Source organism: Dryobates pubescens, chromosome 1 (genome assembly GCF_014839835.1).
Source record: "Dryobates pubescens isolate bDryPub1 chromosome 1, bDryPub1.pri, whole genome shotgun sequence".
Lineage (NCBI taxonomy): Eukaryota > Metazoa > Chordata > Aves > Piciformes > Picidae > Dryobates > Dryobates pubescens.
The window spans coordinates 33662406-33680046 of record NC_071612.1 but is presented as its reverse complement, the minus strand read 5'-3'; the positions used below and the strand labels follow the sequence as shown (position 1 = coordinate 33680046).

Here is a 17641-nt window from a genome sequence, read left to right as displayed (position 1 = left end):
GGCACAGTTTGAGACTGTGTCCTCTTGTTCTGGTGCTGCTTGCCTGGGAGAAGAGACCAACCCCCACCTGGCTACAACCTCCCTTCAGGTAGTTGCAGACAGCAAGAAGGTCTCCCCTGAACCTCCTCTTCTCCAGGCTAAGCAACCCCAGCTCCCTCAGCCTCTCCTCACAGGGCTGTGCTCCAGACCCCACCCCAGCCTTGTTGCCCTTCTCTGGACACGTTCCAGCAACTGAACATCTAACGTCTCAAACTGTCAAACCCTGATTTAAAATCACATGGAAAAATACAAAATAATTTGAAAATCCTGTAGTTTAAAAACCCTGTTTCTGTAACCATACACAGTCACACAGGTTTGCACTGGCACAGAGATACAGGCAGAGTATTTCCTTTGGGTAGTTTTTTCATCTCTCAGTCATAAAGTCTCTCTGTAGAAATGATCTGCCTCTTTCCAACCCATCCTCTGCTTTTGCTACTCACCTGTTGTTCCACTATTTACTATGTGAAACTTCACTAAACAGAAATTAAAGACAAGGCAACTCTTCATTTTTGACACAACTATGTAATACTGCTTCTTAAAGTCCTGTATTGCTCCTCCAAGAATTCTCTTGTTTGGGATACCAGTCTGGATCAAACAGAAATGGCAAGGTTAGCTATTCTCTTAGCTAAAGGAAGGTAAAAATGCCTTGGAGGGCTGCAATACCTCTCCTAACTCATTTAATTGCACACTTCCATGGCCTGTCAAAACACAAAAGCTATGGTAGTGGCTTGGCTTTCCCCAAAACGCCTTGGAGTGCCAGCAGGCCTGTAGGGTTTGGGGGAAGAACACAGGGCAGACAAAACTGATGAGGTGCACATGCAGCACATTCCAGCAACTTAACTTCTTTCCTAAACTGAGAAGCCCAGAACTGGACACAGGACTCAAGGTATGCCCTAACCAGTGCTGAGTACAGGGCAGAATGACTTCCCTGCTCCTGCTGGCCACAATATTCCTGATCCAGGCCAGGATGCCATTGGCCTTCTTGGCTGCCTGGGCACCCTGCTGGCTCATGTTCAGCCTATTATCAGCCAGCACCCCCAGGTCCCTATCTACCTGACTACTCTCCAGCCACTCTGACCCCAGTCTGTAGAACTGCATGGGGTTGTTGTGGCCAATGTGTAGAACCTGCCACTTAGAGGTGTTAAATATCATGCCTTTGGACTCTGCCCATCTGTCCAGCCTGTTGAGGTCCCTCCGCAGAGCCTTCCTACCCTCTAACAGATCAACTCCTGCCCCCAGGTGTTTTTCTTAACCTCTGAAGAGTAGCTGCAGGAAACTATACTGGGCCAGGGATACAGCAGGAGTTAGAAAACACAACGAAAATGTTCACCACAACCCAAAGTAAAGACCGGGTACAATGTCCTGTGTGTGAAGAGAAGAAACTTATCTCTTTTAAATCACCATTTCAGATGGAGTCTAACCCTAGTTCTGCAATACCCACAAGCATGACCCACAGTGCAAGAACACACAGTAAGAAATAAAGAAGTGTATTTGGAATGAGGTCAGAAGTATTCCATAGCATTAACCCACAGCACACTGAGGAAATGTTTTCTGCCAATGATTGGGACTTACCATATTGATAGGGTCAACTGGGCCAATGCTGTTGACATAGACATCTGTTTCAATCACTGTAGTTCTCACTAAACAAAACAGCAATCATAATAATTACATATTTGATTAATTCTATGCATTGTTAGTATAATTCAATCTATCTACTAAAACCAGCAGCAAATCTGGCATTCTTTTATGAGATTCAGAATAATTCAGAACAACTCAGAATAGTTCAACCTCTTCTTTGCTCATTCTGTGAAGGGTCATATATGGCTTGGTTCCCTTATTCCATGTCAGTTGTTGGAATTATCAGCATGAATTTTTTTCTTCACAATGAAGTCTCCACCTGTGCTTTGTGAGCAGATGGAAGACAGGTTTAAAAGGTATAAATGGTAAATGAGGAGGGGGAAAAAAACCAACCCAAACAACAAAAAAATCCAGCAACCAACTAACCAAATACACACACACCACACACCCCCATTTTATATTATATTTATATTGTCTGCTTATGTAACTATAGAATCACAGAATTGTTAGGGTTGGAAGGGACCTCAAGGATCATCCAGTTCCAACCCCCATGCCATGGGCAGGGACACCTCACACTACAGCAGGTTGCTCACAGCCACATCCAGCCTGGCTGCAAAAACCTCCAGGCATGAGGCTTCCACCACCTCCCTGGGCAACCTGTGCCAGTCTCTCACCACCCTCATGGGGAAGAATTTCTTCCTAACATCCAATCTCAATCTACCCATTTCTAGTTTTTTTTTTTTTCCATTCCCCCTACTGCTATCACTCCCTGACACCCTGAAAAGTCCCTTCCCAGCTTTCTTGTAGCCCCCTTCAGATACCGGAAGGCCACAATTAGGTTTCCTTGGAGCCTTCTCTTCTCCAGACTGAACAGCCCCACCTCCCTCAGTCTGTCCTCATTGGGGGAATATATGTTAAAAAAAAAACAAACACCAACCCAAAACCAAAACCAAACAATCAAACAAACAAAAACTGTTTTAAAAATAGTCCTCCAGATTGCCCTCTCTTACTTTGCGCCCCTACAAAAGGGCACAAACCTTAAGTGACTGCCCATGAAAGTCACATCTGATGCACAGGTGACACTGATAAATTCAGGTTTTTTCTGCCTGGCTGGTTTATAGGGGGGAAAGGTAAAAACATAATGATAAAAAAAAAATTCAAAAGACATTTTAAAGATCAAAAATACATTTTAGCTTCACTGATTTCCCCAGCATTTTCTTCTGGATGTGCTGGAAATCCGGAATGTGAAAAGAAAAGCACGCATAGCCTAGTCCCCAGTGGAATAAAGATAGCCAATAAGAAGCTCTCCTGGGCCTTCTGTCCCGTTGTAGCAGGTTAAAATGAAACATCTCTGTCCATCTGCAGTTGGAAAATGAGGAAGGTGCAAACAAGAAAGGCACTTTGATTCTGTAGGAGAGGGACCCTAGGTCACTGAATTTGATTTCTTTATGCTGCAAACCACCAGAGATTGCCCAAACGCTCTACAACATTAAGACCTAAAGTCTTAAGAGGATTTTTAAGATCTCCAAAAATCAAAGACTCAAACACAGGGTATCATTAACATCCTTGCCAGCGACAATGACAGGCAAGATCCATTCCCTGAATATCCTGAGGTACCTTTCAGCTGCCAATCTCACTTGGGAGGAAATTCTCCCCGATTCTAAATCCGATTACTCCTGTGACCCTGAGCCTGCCAGTAAGGCACACCAGAGAGGCTGCACAAAGGATTTTCTGCACAACCACGGAGCACAGAGGCTCTTGGTCACCATCCTATCCCCAGCACGCTTCACAGAAAGTTTAAATGGACTCTGGAAACCCAATTTATTTCCTGGGGAGAGGAAAAAAAAGAAAACCAGAAAAAGTACTTCTTGGGCAGAAAATGTTTTCAATATCTGCAGTACTCACACAAGAAGTGCAATGCAAGAGTTTAGATCTGCAGCAAGGAAAAAAACTGACTAAAAAGGTATATAGCATGTGTGTATAGAAACAATAAGGTTGGAAAAGACCTCAAAGATCATCAAGTCCAACCTATCACCCAACACTTCATGACTACTAAACCATGGCACCAAGTGCCACTTCCAATCCCTTCTTGAACTTTCTCCTCACCTCCAGCCTAAACTTCCCCTGGTGCAGCTTGACACTGTGTCCTCTTGTTCTGGTGCTGCTTGCCTGGGAGAAGAGACCAACCCCTTCCTGGCTACAACCAGTCTTCAGGTAATTGTAGACAGCAACAAGGTCTCCCCTGAGCCTCCTCTTCTCCAGGCTAAACACCCCTAGCTCCTAGCTTCTTCCTAACATCCAAGCTCCTCCTTTCTGAGCTTGTTAGTGCTATTCCTGTCATCAGCTCCAAAGTTTCCAAAGTTTCCTCAAGTAAAATCAATTTTTAGCAGCTGGGATAGTATTCTGCATGAGGTATACTGTTGTCAAAAGAACGCCATAGGGTGAAATCAGAATTACAGACTCACCAAGGTTGGAAGAGACCTCAAAGATCATCAAGTCCAACCTGTCACTCAACACCTCATGACTAACTAAACCATGGCACCAAGTGTCATGTCCAATCCTCTCTTGAACACCTCCAGGAATGGTGACTCCACCACCTCCCTGGGCAGCATTTTCCAATGGCTAACAACTCTCTCTGGGAGGAACTTTCTCCTCACCTCCAGCCTATGTGGAATGGAATGGAATGGAATGGAATGGAATGGAATGGAATGGAATGGAATGGAATGGAATGGAATGGAATGGAATGGAATGGAATGGAATGGAATGGAATGGAATAAACCAGGGTGGAAGAGACCTTCAAGATCATGGCATCCAACTCATCATCCAACACCATCTAATCAACTAAACCATGTATGTGCACATATGTACAATATAACATATTTTACACATGCCACATGGCCCCAACAGATGTCCTCTTCCTCTAGTTTTGCAACTCTGTTGAGCTGCAGAACAGCAACTTCACTACTAGACTACAACACCAAGAGGTGAATCTCGTCTTGTTTTATGGCTTAAGCAATGCCACTACTTTTAAACCATATTAGGGAAAGTGGTCAGCTTTTCAGAAAATGTTGAACTTTTTAGTCTGGAGAAGAGAAGGCTGAGAGGGGATTCAATAAATATTTATAAATATCTGAGGGCTGGGGGTCAGGAAGGAGGGGAAAGCCTCTGCTCACTCGTGCCCTGTGATAACACAAGGGGCAACGGATAGAAACTACAGCACAGGAGGTTCCACCTCAACATGAGGAGGAACTTCTTCACTGGGAAGGTCACAGAGCACTGGAACAGGCTGCCCAGAGAGGTTGTGGAGTCTCCTTCTCTGGAGACTTTCCAGCTCCATCTGGATCCATTCCTGTGTGACCTGTGCTGGATACTATGGTCCTGCTCTGGCAGGGGGGTTGGACTCAAAGATCTCCAGAGGTGCCTTCCAACCCCTAACATCCTGTGATCTTGACTCTCCTTACAGTCGAGAAATCTTGTTTTGGTCTGAGCTTCAGATCTTTGACTCTAACTTTCAGAACTGCCTAGGCTTGTATCAAACCTCATGAAGTTTAAGCAGGACAAGTGCAGGGTCCTGCATCTGGGGAGGAACAACCACAGGCACCAGGACAGGTTAAGGGCTGCTAGCTGGAAAGCAGCTCCACAGAGAAAGACCTTGGGGTGCTTGTGGACAGCAAGTTCTGTATGGGACAGCAATGTGCCCTTGTGTCCAAGAGAGCCAATGGCCTCCTGGCCCAGCAGGGCTAGGGAGGTTCTTCTCCCCCTCTACTCTGCCCTGGTGAGACCACACCTGCAATACTGTGTCCAGTGTTGGGCTCTGCAGTTTAGGAGAGACAGAGACCTGCTGGAGAGAGTCCAACAGAAAGCCATGAGGATGATCAGGGGACTTGAGCATCTCCCCTGTGATGAGAGACTGAGAGCCCTGGGGCTGTTTAGTCTGGAGAGGAGAAGACTGAGAGGGGAACTCATCAACATGTATCAATATCTGAGGGGTGGGTGTCCAGTGGAGGGGGCCAAGCTCTTTTTGGTGGTGCACAGTAATAAACCAAGGAACAACAGGTTCAAACTTGAACATAGAAGATTTCATCTCAATATGAGGAGAAACTTCTTTACAGTGAGGGTCACAGAGCCCTGGAGCAGGCTGCCCAGAGAGGTTGTGCAGTCTCCTTCTCTGGAGACTTTCCAAACCCACCTGGATGCATTCCTGTGCAGACTGCCCTGGGTGATGCTGCTCTGGCAGGGGGGTTGGACTGGATGATCTCTGGACGTCCCTTCTAACCTCTAATGCACTGTGATACTGTGAAACCTCTTCTTCACATACAGGTACCCACATACAGTGACTAAGGTCACCTCTGAAACTTGCCTTCAGTATGCTGAACAGTTCATATTGCATACAGCAGATGCAATCTACAGATAATCCGTTCAGCTTTAACTTCTAAAGTTACCCCATTGTTTCCAGATCCATCTCGAAAAGTGGGAACCAGAACTGCAAATCTTCATAAGAGTTATCAGCACTGCTTCAACATTTTCAAGTTTCTACTTGAGTTCCTTTTCAAAAGGAGACTTAATCTCAGGAAAAAGCTCAGGGGATACATAGCTAAGACCTTATACTACACAAAATATCTAAGTTTCCTCCTAAATCATTGCTTTATTATGCAGAATCCCTCACCTTGAAATAGGACCCACAGGCTTCCTCCTATCCTCCTCCCTCCTCCCCACTCCCCCCCTATAATCTTCTCATTTTTCTCCATCTCAATTTCTGTATCTCCAGTTTTACTGAAGGAGTTGATTACTCTGCAGATTCCAAACTCTTCCTTCCCAGCATCCTTTGTATCATCTGCCAACTTCACTACCAAAAATTCACTGCTGCAATCATTCAAAGTATCATTATTCTTGATCAGGACTTTCCTTTGAGACCCCACTACAGACAGCCACACAACTGATATTTCCTTATTAGCAAACTAAATGTTGAGCTCTGTCAGCCAGCCAGTTTTTAATGGGGGCTCTGTCAATTTCATGAAATTCCAGCTTGCAGTGAGCACTACTTGATCTGCCAGAAGGGCTCTCCTCTAATGTGCCATGGAGTTCAATTTGCATTTCCCATACTGCTCTGAGGAAGATTGTTACAGCCATTAAGGGCCGGTGAAGAGCCTGAAAATCTCCCTCTGTTGAAATTATTCTAATTGACCCAAATGATCCAGAGGAAAAGATACAACTCAAGAAGGCTGGAAGAAGTTGCTTTGTTACCTTAGTTTCTCTGCATGCTTCAGAGCAAAGTATTTTTGTGAATTAGAAGAAAGACCTGGTCTATTCTATTCTATTCTATTCACCCTTCTCGTGTTCCTCAACTAGAACTGATTGGAGTCCATGAAAATGACAAATGCTGGAGGAAAATACATCCTTGGTGCTAATTTGACATCCACGTAATTACTACTGCTCATTTCTCTCCGCAAAGAGCTAACAGTGAAAGAGGGCTTCAGAAGATTTTTCTACTGTGAATGCTGCTTCTTTTTCTTTAAATGTTTGGTATCAGCCTTGAAAGCACGACAAGCAGGAAGAAGGGTAGAACATGCCCAGAGAAGAGCAACAAAGCTGGGGAGGGGTTTGGAGCATAGCCCTGTGAGCTGCAGCTGAGGGAGCTGAGGTTGTTTAGCTTGGAGAAGAGAAGACTTGGGGGAGACTTTATTGCTCACTACAACTACCTGAAGGGACTACCTGAACTGTGTCCAGTTCTGGGCCCCTTACTGTGTCCAGTTCTGGGCCCCTCAGTTTAAGAAGGACATTGAGACACTTCAACATGTCCAGAGAAGGGCAACAAGGCTGGTGAGAGGCCTTGAGCACAGTCCTATGAGGAGAGGCTGAGGGAGCTGGGGTTGCTTAGCCTGGAGAAGAGGAGGCTCAGGGGTGACCTCATTGCCCTCTACAACTACCTGAAAGGTGGTTGTGGCCAGGAAGGGGGTGGTCTCTTCTCCCAGGCAACCAGCACCAGAACAAGGGGACACAGTCTCAAGCTGTGCCAGGGGAGGTTTAGACTCGAGGTGAGGAGAAAGTTCATCACCAAGAGAGTCATTCATCATTGGAATGTGCTGCCCAGGGAGGTGGTGGAGTCACCATCCCTGGAGGTGTTCAAGAGGAGATTGGACGTGGCACTTGGTGACATGGTCTAGTTATGAGGTCTGTGGAGACAGGTTGGACTCGATGATCCTCGAGGTCTCTTCCAACCTTAGTTAGTTAGTTGTTAGTTAGTTAGTTAGTTAGTTAGTTAGTTAGTTACACTGAGGTTGCAGCCAGGTGGGAGTTAGTCTCTTCTCCCAGGCAACCAGCACCAGAACAAGAGGACACAGCCTCAAGCTGTGCCAGGGGAGGTTTAGGCTGGATGTGAGGAAGAAATTCCTGCCAGAAAGAGGGACTGGCCATTAGAATGTGCTGCCCAGGGAGGTGGTGGAGTCACCATCCCTGGAGGTGTTTAAGGAGAGCCTGGATGAGGTACTTGGTGCCATGGTTTAGTTGATTAGATGGTGTTGGGTGATAGGTTGGACTCAATGATCTCAAAGATCTTTTCCAGCCTGGTTAATTGTGTATTCTGAAAGCACTAAACAGCACTATACACTTACAGGAACTTCTAAGAAAGGGGAGAAAGAGCTTGTGCACCTTAAATATTTACACCTAAAGACAATACTGGCCTGGGCTAAAGTCAGAAGCTGAGAGGACAGCAGATTGCATACTGAACAAAGAGAGAAAGAGAAGATCATCAAGGCTTAGCTGCCCCCAAGGGATAGTTCAACAACTCCTAAGGTAGCTGAAGCACACAGGTAAACTGCTTGCTAACTCTACTCTAGAGAGTACTACTCACACTTTCTGGTTTCTTGCCTTACCACTTTTTCTTCACAACACAAAACTTTTCCTCTCCTGGATCAAAAGGTTTGGCAAGTGTTGAGCATCAACTAATACCAACACAGAGTCAAGGACAGGCTTGTCCCAAGAAATAAATATCATAAATAAGCAACTCTGGTGGCTGGAATCCAAGATCAAGAATGAACTTCCAAACAAGAAACAAGAGAGCTAAGTGGTGCTGTCAAGAGTGGAGGCAGCCTGGGCTGCAGTAATCACACTCTGGTGGAGTTCATACACCTGAGGAATATAGGACAGGCAAAGGGTAAAGACAAGACCCTAATATTTAGGAAAGCAAACTACCAGCTCTTCAAGGAGTTAGTCAACAGGGCATGATAATTATCTCAGAGGTGCTTCCACCATCACTGATGAGCTCAGCTTTGGCCGCTGGTGGATCCATTGCTTTCTCTGGAGACTTTCAAGACCTATCTGGATGTGTTCCTGTGCAACCTGTGCTAGATTCCATGGCCCTGCTCTGTGTAAGTCCCTTCCAACCCCAAACATCCTGGGATCCTAGGATCTTGGAGCCAGCTGACATTGGCTGTATCAGATTCAGGGGAAGCTTCTAGCAGCTTCTCACAGAAGCCACCCCTGTAGCCTCCCCCACTATGAGAACCTTGCCACACAAACCCAAGATGTAGGCATTATCTGAACTCCAATCTCACTTCAAAATCTGTATTTTATCACCACAGTGATAAAAATCCACCTCAGCCACTGACAAATTAGTTTAGCAATTGTTCTTGCTATCCAAATTATCTTTCTTTTTCCCTCTTTTTTTTTAGCCTATATTTATCCAGACCCAATTTTCAGCTTTTAGTATTTGAAAGATCTCTCTCTGCTACACTGAAGAGCTCTCCTTATTGGTTATTGTCAGTTTATAAACCCCCAGCTCCTGATAGAAATTATCATCTTTATGGTAAAAGTGCAGAAGATTGTGCTTTTCACTGCTTAATATTGATCCATTTTCATTACACCAAGCCTCAGCATTAAGGAATGGAATGGAATGGAATGGAATGGAATGGAATGGAATGGAATGGAATGACTAGTTAGGGTTGGAAGGGACTTCAAGGATCATCTAGTTCCAACCCCCCTGCCATGGGGAGGGACACCTCACACTAGATCAGGTTGCTCTTCCTAACATCCAATCTCAATCTACCCATTTCTAGTTTTGTTCCATTCCAGTCCTATCACTCCCTGATACCCTCAAAAGTCCCTCCCCAGCATTCTTATAGGCCCCCTTCAGATACTGGAAGGCTACAATAGCTTGCCCATTCATCTAAATTCACTGGGCATTTCCCTTAGCTTACCCCAGTCCCTTATTTTGTACTGGACCTTTTTCATGACTATCACTTGTCATGCTATTTCATTTAAACTAAGACACTCTTTGATCATTCCATCCAAGCATATTTTCTTCAAGCATGTTTTCCTGTAACTCCTCATTAATTGCTTAAAGAAGCATCTCTTCTTGGTGATAAAGCAGTTGTTCAGAAAAAAAAAAGATTAAGCATGCAGGTAACTAAACATTGAGAAATAAGAGAGGCCTTCAGCCTGTAAGAGTTTTTCATGGATTAATGCAATTCTCACCAGCAGTTATCTCAGAGCATTACTTATGTGGCTATCTATATTGAAAATTCGGCCTTGAGTGTCTGCAGAAGGCTTCCAGCTCCATCTCTGAAGAATGTTTTTCAAAGTGATTTTGATGAAAGCAGAGCCGTGCACTCCACATTTCTTATCTTCTTTTCTTATTTAAAAGGAACCCATCTTTAGCCAATGCTTCTACCCCACCACCTCTATGATTTCCACCCTTTTCTACTCAGTGCACACATCCAGCACTTTCAACGTTCACTGAGTAAGCTCTTCTACATCTTGCTCTTGTATTTCAATTTCCTTCAGCTCTTACATAATATTCCTCACCTCAGAATTCATTCCTCTCTAGTTTTACTTGATATTTTCCTGCTTATTTGGGCTTATTACTTCCCTGCCTGTATCATCCTTTCATCAGTGCCACACTAAGAGCACCTGTTCAGCAGAATCTCCCTCTGATATCCTTATCTTTTCTGAAGCAGTGCTTCTATTAGTTTCTTGAAAGTCCACTTTTTGTTCATGCATCCTTTTTATCCCTGAGCACATGAATTTTCACATTAGGGTGCTAAGACACAATTACTTACCCATGCCTTGCTTATTGGGCAATTGTAACTACACAGATTTCTCTAGGTACCTAATTTCTCCACATCCATGATCAATCATCTTCACCATGCTTAAAAATTCTAGCAATGATGACATTCCTCAAACTGCTGATTGAAAGACTCAGGTTGCTCTGGGCAACCTGATCTAGTTGACGAGAGGATAGGATAGGATAGGATAGGATAGGATAGGATAGGATAGGATAGGATAGGATAGGATAGGATAGGATAGGATAGGATAGGATAGGATAGGATAGGATAGGATAGGATAGAACAGGTTGGAAAAGACCTTCGAGATCATCAAGTCCAACATATCACCCAACACCATCTAGTAACTAAACCATGGCACCAAGTGCCTCATCCAGGCTCTTTTTAAACACCTCCAGTGATGGTGACTCCACCACCTCCTTGGGCAGGACACTCCAATGGCCAATCTCTCTTGCTGGGAAGAATTTCTTCCTAACATCCAGCCTAAACCTCCCCTGGCACAGCTTGAGACTGTGTCCTCTTGTTCTGGTGCTGGTTGTCTGGGAGAAGAGACCAACCCCCACCTGGCTGCAACCTCTCTTCAGGCAGTTGTAGAGAGCAATAAGGTCTCCCCTGAGCCTTCTCTTCTCCAGGCAAAGCAACCCCAGCTCCCTCAGCCTCTTCTTACAGGGCTGTGCTCCAAGCCCCTCCTCAGCTTTGTTGCCCTTCTCTGGACACGTTCCAGCAACTCAACATCTTTCCTGAACTGAGGAGCCCAGAACTGGACACAGGACTCAAGGTGTGGCCTAACCAGTGCAGAGTACAGGGCAGAATGTCCCTGCTCACTGAAGGGAGGTTGGACTACAAGACCGTCAGAGGTCCCTTCTATCCCAGACCATTCCATGATTCTATAATTGTAGCTCTGTAATGATTGTTCCCTATTCTTAATTAAGTTTTCATCTCCATCATATTGGACACAAGACATAGCTGGGGAAAATAAAAATGTGCTGTGCATTGATAGGCTAATAACAGATCAGTGTGCCTGAAAAGAAGTTAGAGGTGAAAGAGTGTACAGCCAGGATTCTTTCCTTTAAAGAAAGAAAGTTAAAGGAATAACAGCTAGTGTGGTTATGTGAGAGACTAAAGCTTGTCTCTCCTTGTGTGACTCAACAAAGATAAATTCACTTGCTGCTTGCCCAGACAATAGCTGACATGTGTTGGGCAGAGCCACTGGAAGGAAGGTGCAAAGATCATGTAGGAATCCTGTCTACCAATCCTGGATGCAAATCACCTTGCGATTGCATCGTGATAACACCGGACTGCAGCTGGCCTACAACAACGGCCCAAGGACCCAGCCACCATGCCTTCAGGACAAGATCATTTCCAGCTATCAGATACCCCCAGGAAGGGAGGATGGCAAGACAATGGACTCACCACCTGTTTCCTGATGTGTAATGGGTGTGAGGGCAGGTAGATGGAGAAGGGGAAGGTGAAGCCCCCCCCCTCCATCCAGACTCCTGCCCAAACACACAGAAATGCACAGAAAGATTTCCTGGGGAATGATACCTGGATATTTACTTAAGGAGGAGTTCCTGGCCCCTGAATTCCTGAGGGACAATGCTTGGACACGTACCTAAGGACTGAAAACTGTATAAAAGTTGACCACTACTGGCTTTGTAGAAGAAAAACACAGAAGGACCATGCCGCTGAGAAAGAAGGAAAAGCCCAGGACGATGCTGCTCCGGAGAAAAGAGGCCATGGAGCCTGGAAGAAGCAGACTGAACCCTCTCTCCGTGTCCTAAGTTCCGCCTGCTGCAATTCATGGAGCTGAAGAAGCTGCCCAGAGGACCACATCTCTTCTCCAGCCAAAGCCTCAGCACCCTTTCTCTACAAACCCAGCACCTCCTGCAGCACCTTTCCTCCACAGACTCAGACTCTCTTGGGGGGGGGTGGGGGGGTGGGGGGGTGAGGGGTGTGGTAATTCCTTTCCTCTTCTCTCTCTCTCTCTCTCTCTCTATTTTCTCCCTCTCCCCTTCTTATTTCCATTTTATTTCTGTAATAAATAGTCTAGCTGTTGATATTTTGGCCTTGTGCGTGCCTCTCATTTCACAACATGGGAATAGTCAAAAGAACTGAGGCTCTTTCCCTCTCTGGACCAAGACAGGTTATAAAATCAGGTATTCAAAAGGTAACATTGCAGTGAGAATAATACAGCTTTGTCCACACTCCAAGGTTGCATCTGTAATTAAAGGGATTGTTCCCACAGATGAGAGACTTTATCTGGTAAGTACTGTTGCTCCATATTGAGCAGAAGGTTCTTCAGTACTAGTTCCCTTATGCTCCAAAGACCTCAAGGTACAATTTTGTAAATTAAATTAAAGATTAGTAAGCTTGATAAACAGAACAAAGAGTAGCAGTAAAGAACTGCAACTCATAGATTCATAGAATGGTTTGGGTTGGAAGGGACCTTGAAATCATCCAGTTCCAATCCCCCCTGCCATGGGCAAAGATGCCTTCCACTTGCCCAGGTTGGATGAGGCCTTGAGCACCTCCAGGGAGGGGGCATCCACAACCTCCCTGGGCAACCTGTTCCAGTGTCTCACCACCCTCACTGTCAAGAATTTCTTCCTAATCTCCAGTCTAAATCTCCCCTCCTCCAGCCTCAATCCTTTCCCTCTTGACCACTTCTGTCCCTGCAGCTCAGCACAATAACGGGCTCTCACACTAAGCCAGCCAGGCAGCCCCCTGGATACTTGAATAAGGCAAACAGAAAATGACAATGTGGTTTCCTCCTGTTAGCTTTCAGTCTTGCCTCTGACATTTTGGTTTTACTTCCACTCTCTCCCTTATCACCTCCCTCAACTGAGTGCATGTTTAACAATGAAACCTTCTTGTCTCAGTCTGAGATGCTGGCAAGGACAATGTGGTTTCCTGCTATTAGATTTCATGTTTGCCCCTGACATTTTGATTTTAATTTGACTCTCTCCCTTATCACCTCCCTCAACCAAGTGCATGTTCAACAATGAAACCTCCTTGTCTCATATTCTGAGGTGCTGCAATTCTGTGTCAGCATCAGGAGGAGAACAAAATTCTGCTCTGGCATTCGAACCCAAAAAGTCCAGGTCCAAAACAAGCAAAACAAAAATGTTGCTATTGTAACTAAGCTTTGTAATTCAATAGTAAAAATGTTCTGTGGGTTATTATTGCCTTGCAAGATAATTAGAATTCCAGTTCAATAACCCTGTTGTACAAGTACTGACATATACGCTGAAGATGTGGAATCTGACACCAGATTTTATCTGCATAATTGAAGCAGACTGAGATGAATGCACTATAGCCTGATTCTGTTTTTCTGACTCTTAAATGTCTGTAGCTGGACAGAATGTGATGCTTTCACTCAAAGTTCAAAATGTCAACTTATGTTGTCCATATTTCTTCATTTCTTCCTTGTAGTAGAACCCTGCAGCTTCCTGTCCATCCAGAGCACAAGCCCTGTGGGGCACAGCCCTGTGAGGCATAGCCCTGTGAGGAGAGGCTGAGGGAGCTGGGGTTGCTTAGTCTGGAGAGGAGGAGGCACAAGGGAGACCTTATTGCTGTCTACAACTACCTGAAGGGAGGTTGTAGCCAGGTGGGGGTTGGTCTCTTCTCCCAGGCAGCCAGCACCAGAACAAGAGGACACAGTCTCAAGCTGCACCAGGGGAGGTTTAGGCTGGATGTTAGGAAGAAGTTCTTCTCAGAAAGAGAGATTGGCCATTGGAATGTGCTGCCCAGGGGGGTGGTGGAGTCACCATCACTGGAGGTGTTTAAGAGGAGACTGGATGAGGCGTTTGGTGCCATGGTTTAGTTGACTAGATGGTGCTGGGTGATAGGTTGGACTTGATGATCTCAAAGGTCTTTTCCAACCTGGTTAATTCTATTCTATTCTATTCTATTATATTCTATTCTGAAGGGACTTAGTCTTAACATGGCTTCTACTGGCAACAAGGTGAATACAGCCAACTGTCTCCAGCTCTTCGGACTCTGGCTTATTATTCATGATTATTCATTATTCATGTTTTAATCTATTGGATTGAGGCAGGTCCCCTACTGTGTCCTCTTGTTCTGGTGCTGGTTACCTGGGAGAAGAAACCAACCCCCACCTGCCTACAACCTCCCTCCAGGGAGCTGTAGAGAGCAATAAGGTCTCCCCTGAGTCTCCTCTTCTCCAGGCTATACACCCCCAGCTCCCTCAGCCTCTCCTCACAGGGCTGTGCTCCAGACCCCTCCCCAGCCTCGTTGCCCTTCTCTGGACACGTTCAAGTGTCTCAATGTCCTTCTTAAATTGAGGGGCCCAGAACTGGACACAGGTCTCAAGGTGTGGCCTAACTAGTGCCAAGTACAGGGGGAGAATGACTTCCCTGCTCCTGTTGACCACACAATTTCTGATGAACCTGATATATGAACCTGAAGGCAAAGCCTTGCCACGAACTTCATGGGATTCCCATGTGGTTGTGCTGTGACAGTGAGAGAAAAGTTGTCACTCAGCATCTTCAGGGGACCAGTCAACAATATGACAGAACTAAGAGATTTGGGGAAGAAAGCAATTTGGCAGAGGCTTTCAAAAGCAGATACTTCAGCTGAGATTGCATCTGACTGCATCTCCTACATGAATGAAAGAAGTCTAGGTTGTTGAATTGTCTATCACATAAGCAGCTTACAGACTTACACCACGTTCCTTTGACAGGGAAAGCCAAGGATTTAACAAATAATTATCTCCTCCACCTCTGAAACAAATTCAGAGGCAAATTATTTTTCCTCAGTTTGCTCCAGCATGCACCTGGTAGGCAAGAGCTGGCAAGGTTTCATGCACGCCATGCTTTCAACACAACATTATTCCAGACATTTACACTTAATAGTTATATGCAAATTGATGCTTTGACTATTGAATGACAAAACTACCTTCCTTCTAGCTGCATACATAGGAAGTGCAGTTTTCCATCCTGTAGTCCTTCCTCTAGTACTAAAATATATTCTAAGATACTTAAAAGCAGTCTTTCTTCAAAATCTGAGCTAAGGGGAAAAAGACAACTGGGTTGAGTTAAATTGGCTCAGCATAAACCCTTTACAATGAAAGAGTAAAAATATCTAGGAATGCTCCTTTAATAAACTCCTACTGACTCAAGATCAGATTTTTTAAATAACCAGCACTGCTTTACATCTACAACCCTTCCTGCCAGAAGATATATCTGAACACAGCAAATTATAATTGCCTTGTAATGATTTAATATAGAATCATAGAATCAACCAGGATGGAAAAGACCTTTGAGATCATCAGGTCCAACCTATTACTTATCATCCAACACCTCATGACAACTAAACAATGGCTCCAAGTGCCACATCCAATTCTTTTTTGAACACCTTCAGGGATGGTGACTCCACCACCTCCCTGGGCAGCACATTCCAATGGCCAATCTCTCTTGCTGGGAAAAATTTCTTCTTAACATCCAGCCTGAACCTCCCCTGGCACAGCTTGAGACTGTGTCCCCTTGTCCTGGTGCTGGTTCCCTGGGAGAAGAAACCAACTCCCACCTGGCTACAACCTCCCTTCAGGGAGCTGTAGAGAGCAATAAGGTCTCCCCTGAGCCTCCTCTTCTCCAGGCTAAGCAACCCCAGCTCCCTCAGCCTCTCCTCACAGGGCTGTGCTCCAAACCCCTCCCCAGCCTCATTGCCCTTCTCTGGGCACGTTCAAATATCTCAATGTCCTTCTTAAACTGAGGAGCCCAGAACTGGACACAGGACTCAAGGTGTGGCCTAACCAGTGCAGAGTACAGGGGCACAATGACTTCCCTGCTGCTGCTGGCAAATACAGATTGCCCACTATCCCCCCCAAAAAGCAATACCTCACAATAAGAGAGACTGTAAATAAAGCATTCACAAATCTTATTTTTCCCAGTTGCAGAAAATCATTTCATTTTATTGCTGTTCTATCTGGCATGTTATATTGAGAGTTAAAATTTGCATGAAGCAGACTTTTGCCCTCTTTCACAAAATGTACACCAGCTTTGGTTCACATCCTCTATTTACTGAATTATTTTATAGGGCTTACCCCCAATATCTGGCCGGAGCTTGTTATCATATCCTTGAAGCAAGGAGTCCAGGATGTGAGTTACATCCCCACCATGAATCTTGGGTGCAAGGACCCATGTTTTGTTCACAGTTAGATCTTCATCATCCTCGTCATCTGCTTTATCAGCTCTATGGTTAGTGAACAAAAAGAGGAAGAAGAAAAAGAAGGTTAGGTTAAAAGATAATCGTCTCGACAGTGAAACTTAAATACACAAGAGGTGAGGAAAAAACTGCTGAAATACTGAACATTATTGAGAGTATTTCACAAAGCTTCAAATGCACTCTGGTGCCAAGAGAAAGTGGCAGGCCCTTATTAAAACAAAACAATTAGATACAGAATTAAGCAGGGTGGAAAAAACCTTTGAGATCAAGTCCCTAATGTGTCAAGATCCCTGACACCCTAAAAAGTCCCTCCCCAGCTTTCTTGTAGGCTCCCTTCACATACTGGAAGGCCACAATTAGGTCTCCTCAGAGCCTTCTCTTCTCCAGACTGAACAGCCCCAACTCCCTCAGTCTGTCCTCATAGCAGAGCAGCTCCAGCCCTCTGCTCATCCTCATGGCCCTTCTCTGGATGCCTTCCAGCACCTCCAGATCCTTCCTGTCCTAGGGGCTCCAGAACTGGACACATTACTCCAGGTGGGGTCTCACCAGAGTGGAGAGAAGCGGAGAATCACCTTCCTCATCTTGCTGGCTATGCTTCTCTTGATGCAGCCCAGGATGTGATTGGATGTGTTGGAAGGGATCTTAAAGATCATCTAGTTCCAAACCCCAGCCATGAGCAGGGACACCTTCCACTACAGCAGGTTGCTCAAGTCCTCATCCAACCCATCCTTGAATACCTTCAGGGAGGGGATATCCACAGCCTCCCTGGGCAACCTGCT

At 45.2% G+C, this 17641-nt stretch overlaps 1 protein-coding gene across 1 annotated transcript in view; it reads right to left on the bottom strand.

The window, feature by feature from the left end:
* The window catches only part of GABRG1 (gamma-aminobutyric acid type A receptor subunit gamma1), a 74226-nt gene that overhangs the window by 33627 nt on the left and 22958 nt on the right, over positions 1 to 17641 (bottom strand). The window contains exons 2-3 of the mRNA XM_054163655.1: positions 16741 to 16889; positions 1612 to 1679 (exon numbers count right to left, since the gene is read on the bottom strand). Coding sequence (XP_054019630.1) covers positions 1612 to 1679; positions 16741 to 16889 — 217 coding nt within the window. The remainder of the gene's footprint in view (positions 1 to 1611; positions 1680 to 16740; positions 16890 to 17641) is intronic.